Raw genomic sequence first — 2762 nt, forward strand, 5'->3', positions numbered from 1 at the left:
CGAGACTCTGAGAGACCCCCTTCCTGAAAGTGTAGAGACTCTGAGAGAACAGCTCACAAAAGTACAAGAGGAGAAATGTAAGTTGGAACAGTTTTGCGAGTCCCTTCAAAGTGAAGCTGACAACCTTAGGGAAGAACGTGATCACCTTCAAGAACAAATCAAGAAATCATCAACATCAGCCTCCAATCTCACAGATGCAAAATGCAAGCTCTTCACTGGAATACCTACTGTTGCACTGTTTATGTTTGTGTTTAGACTTGTTAGTGATTTCATTGCTCCTCTAAAGTCCATGTGTCAGCAGGATCAAATACTCATGACTCTCATGAAGTTGAGACTAGGCCTCAAAAATGCTGATCTAGCTTTGAGATTTAGTGTTTCTGCCTCCACAGTTTCAAAAGTCATAAACCGTTGTATTCCAATCTTAGCTGTCCGACTAAAGTTCCTGATTCATTGGCCGTCCAAGGAAACCGTAAAGCGCAATCTTCCCAAAAATTTTCGGAAAAAAAAATACTCAAACTGTAGAGTCATCATTGATTGCTCAGAGATTTTCACTGAGAGGCCATACAATTTAAAGACCCGAGCAAAGACCTGGAGTAACTACAAACACCATCATACGTTCAAATTTCTGGTAGGTATTACACCTTATGGAGCAGTGTCATTTCTGTCCAGTTCCTGGGGTGGAAGAATTTCTGATAAAGACATTACGCTAAAAAGTCGTTTCTATAACAAAGTGGAATATGGTGATATGATTATGGCAGATCGGGGATTCACCATTTCTGAGGAACTTGCCCTGAAAGGAGCAACACTAGTTATGCCACCATTTACCACAGGAAGGAAACAACTCCCGGGGCGTATCGTCCAAGATGCCAGACAGATATCAACTCTAAGAATTCATGTAGAACGTGCAATTGAAAGAATCAAGAACTTCCAAATTCTCAGCCAAATCTGTCCATTAACATTTGCCCCTCTACTCAGTGACAGTGTTGTTATCTGTGCGGCTCTTACAAACTTACTTCCAAAGCTAATCAAGTAATTTTTAATGGCAATGTTGTCTGCACGAGCTGGCCTTTTCTGTATATCAAAATACTGAGATTGAAGGTAAAATGTTAAAGGGACACAAAACAAATTTTTGGGAAGCCCACTACAATATAATAAGTATACCACAAAGTACAATTCTTACTTGTTTTACATTAGTTTTCTAAAACATGACATAAAACTGTAAAATGCCTTCTATTGTTATACTAGTATTTTTAGTATTTCAAACTGTCCAGTAGGATTTAGCATTGACAACTGGGACAGAACCAATGGCCCCTTGGTTTTCTCTTGATGCCAACACATTTGTAATGGAACCATTCTGACTCACATTCATTGTTATCACACTTTACCATCCTACCATATGCTGGTTTCTGACAAGAACAGTAACGTTTGTTTGGGTCATCATCTTCCTGGAAAGTCACATCTACTCCAGAGTCTCCACACTGTAACTTGTGGGTCAGTATCTCAGGGATAAGACTGGACTTTACAAACTGGACACATGTAGACAACATTACATTTAACAGTGACTGGTCCCTTGGAACATTTACTACAACCATGCCTGCATTAGTCCACACTACAAAATCACATGTTGAGACACCGGTAACCAGCATATGTGTCTGGACTTGGGTGTAATATCTGTGCCCTGTCTTTAGCTTACAATCCTTATCTAAACAGTAGTTGGCATCTGATAGACACAGATCTGCAGCAGGATAGATGTCCCTGTACTTGTATGGGCACTTGATCTCAATCACAGTTCTTCCATGGCATGAACACTGTCTCATCCCATCAGGAGATGCACCTATATATACAACAGTAATGTTCAAATTAGTGGCAAAGTTTCTGATATTTCAAACATGAACATAATGTACTTACTTTTGATACTTGCCAAATGCTGCAAATGGCACATGTTCACTTGGTACGAATACAGTGCAATTGTTAAAACAAGTACATGTATTTCATTGTTACATCAACAAAATCATAAGTCAATTAGACATTGTGTAGTTGGTACTCAATTACATGTACTATACTTCATAAGTTTGAAGTAAGAGCCAAAATTAGCTATACCTATGAAGGGAAAATCCTTGTAGAGAATGAGCCCCACTTCCTCCAATTTCACATCCTTGCAGATGCACAAGGTAGCTTCCAGGTACTGTTGCCTTGCCTTCTCCTCCTGTTTCATCCCCCATTGTATAGCTGGAACCTGAAAGTGAAATTCCCTATTTAGAATTTCTGACATAGAAAGCACAAATGAATTACATCTCTAATATGACACTATCTCGCATTGACTGAACATTTAGACTGTCACACTTTGCAGAAATATTTAGACTCCTGGTATTGTTTAAATCCAAATAAAGATCAGAGCTACACTTGCTCTGGGATTATTATGGTACATGTTCCAATATACAGGGTAATGTTGTCTCTTTGTGTGCCTTAATTACCTACGAAAAATGGCTTCCTGCAAGTGTACACTGTACTAGTTTTCAGTTAACTCACTTGGCTCAAATCCTTGCAGTCATATTGCATGACCTTCCGTACTGCAGTGGTGGGGTTTGATGCATGAAGGACATCATGCATGGATGTAGAAGTCACACGACCCTTGCGTTGCTGACGCCATAAAGCAGACTTGGACTGCCCCACTGTAGCTTTGTTGAGGTTTGTGATTTGCTCGGGGTTGCACCGAACATCCTCAAGGATGCTGTCTACACTAACACTAGTAACAGGGACTT

General features: G+C 39.9%; 2 protein-coding genes across 3 annotated transcripts in view; both read right to left on the minus strand.

The window, feature by feature from the left end:
* LOC118418946 (phosphoribosylformylglycinamidine synthase-like) overlaps positions 1 to 2762 on the minus strand; it is an 80451-nt gene that overhangs the window by 69639 nt on the left and 8050 nt on the right. The gene's annotated exons all lie outside the window — the stretch shown is intronic.
* LOC118418945 overlaps positions 245 to 2762 on the minus strand; it is a 4984-nt gene continuing 2466 nt past the window's right edge. The window contains exons 5-6 of one of the 2 annotated variants that reach the window (XM_035825087.1): positions 2101 to 2236; positions 245 to 1834 (exon numbers count right to left, since the gene is read on the minus strand). In XM_035825087.1, the coding sequence (XP_035680980.1) occupies positions 1278 to 1834; positions 2101 to 2236 (693 nt within the window). In that variant the 3' untranslated portion in view covers positions 245 to 1277. Of the gene's footprint in view, positions 2237 to 2762 lie in introns of both variants that reach the window. The other variant, XM_035825088.1, reaches the window with a different exon arrangement.

Source organism: Branchiostoma floridae, chromosome 7 (genome assembly GCF_000003815.2).
Source record: "Branchiostoma floridae strain S238N-H82 chromosome 7, Bfl_VNyyK, whole genome shotgun sequence".
Classification (NCBI taxonomy): domain Eukaryota; kingdom Metazoa; phylum Chordata; class Leptocardii; order Amphioxiformes; family Branchiostomatidae; genus Branchiostoma; species Branchiostoma floridae.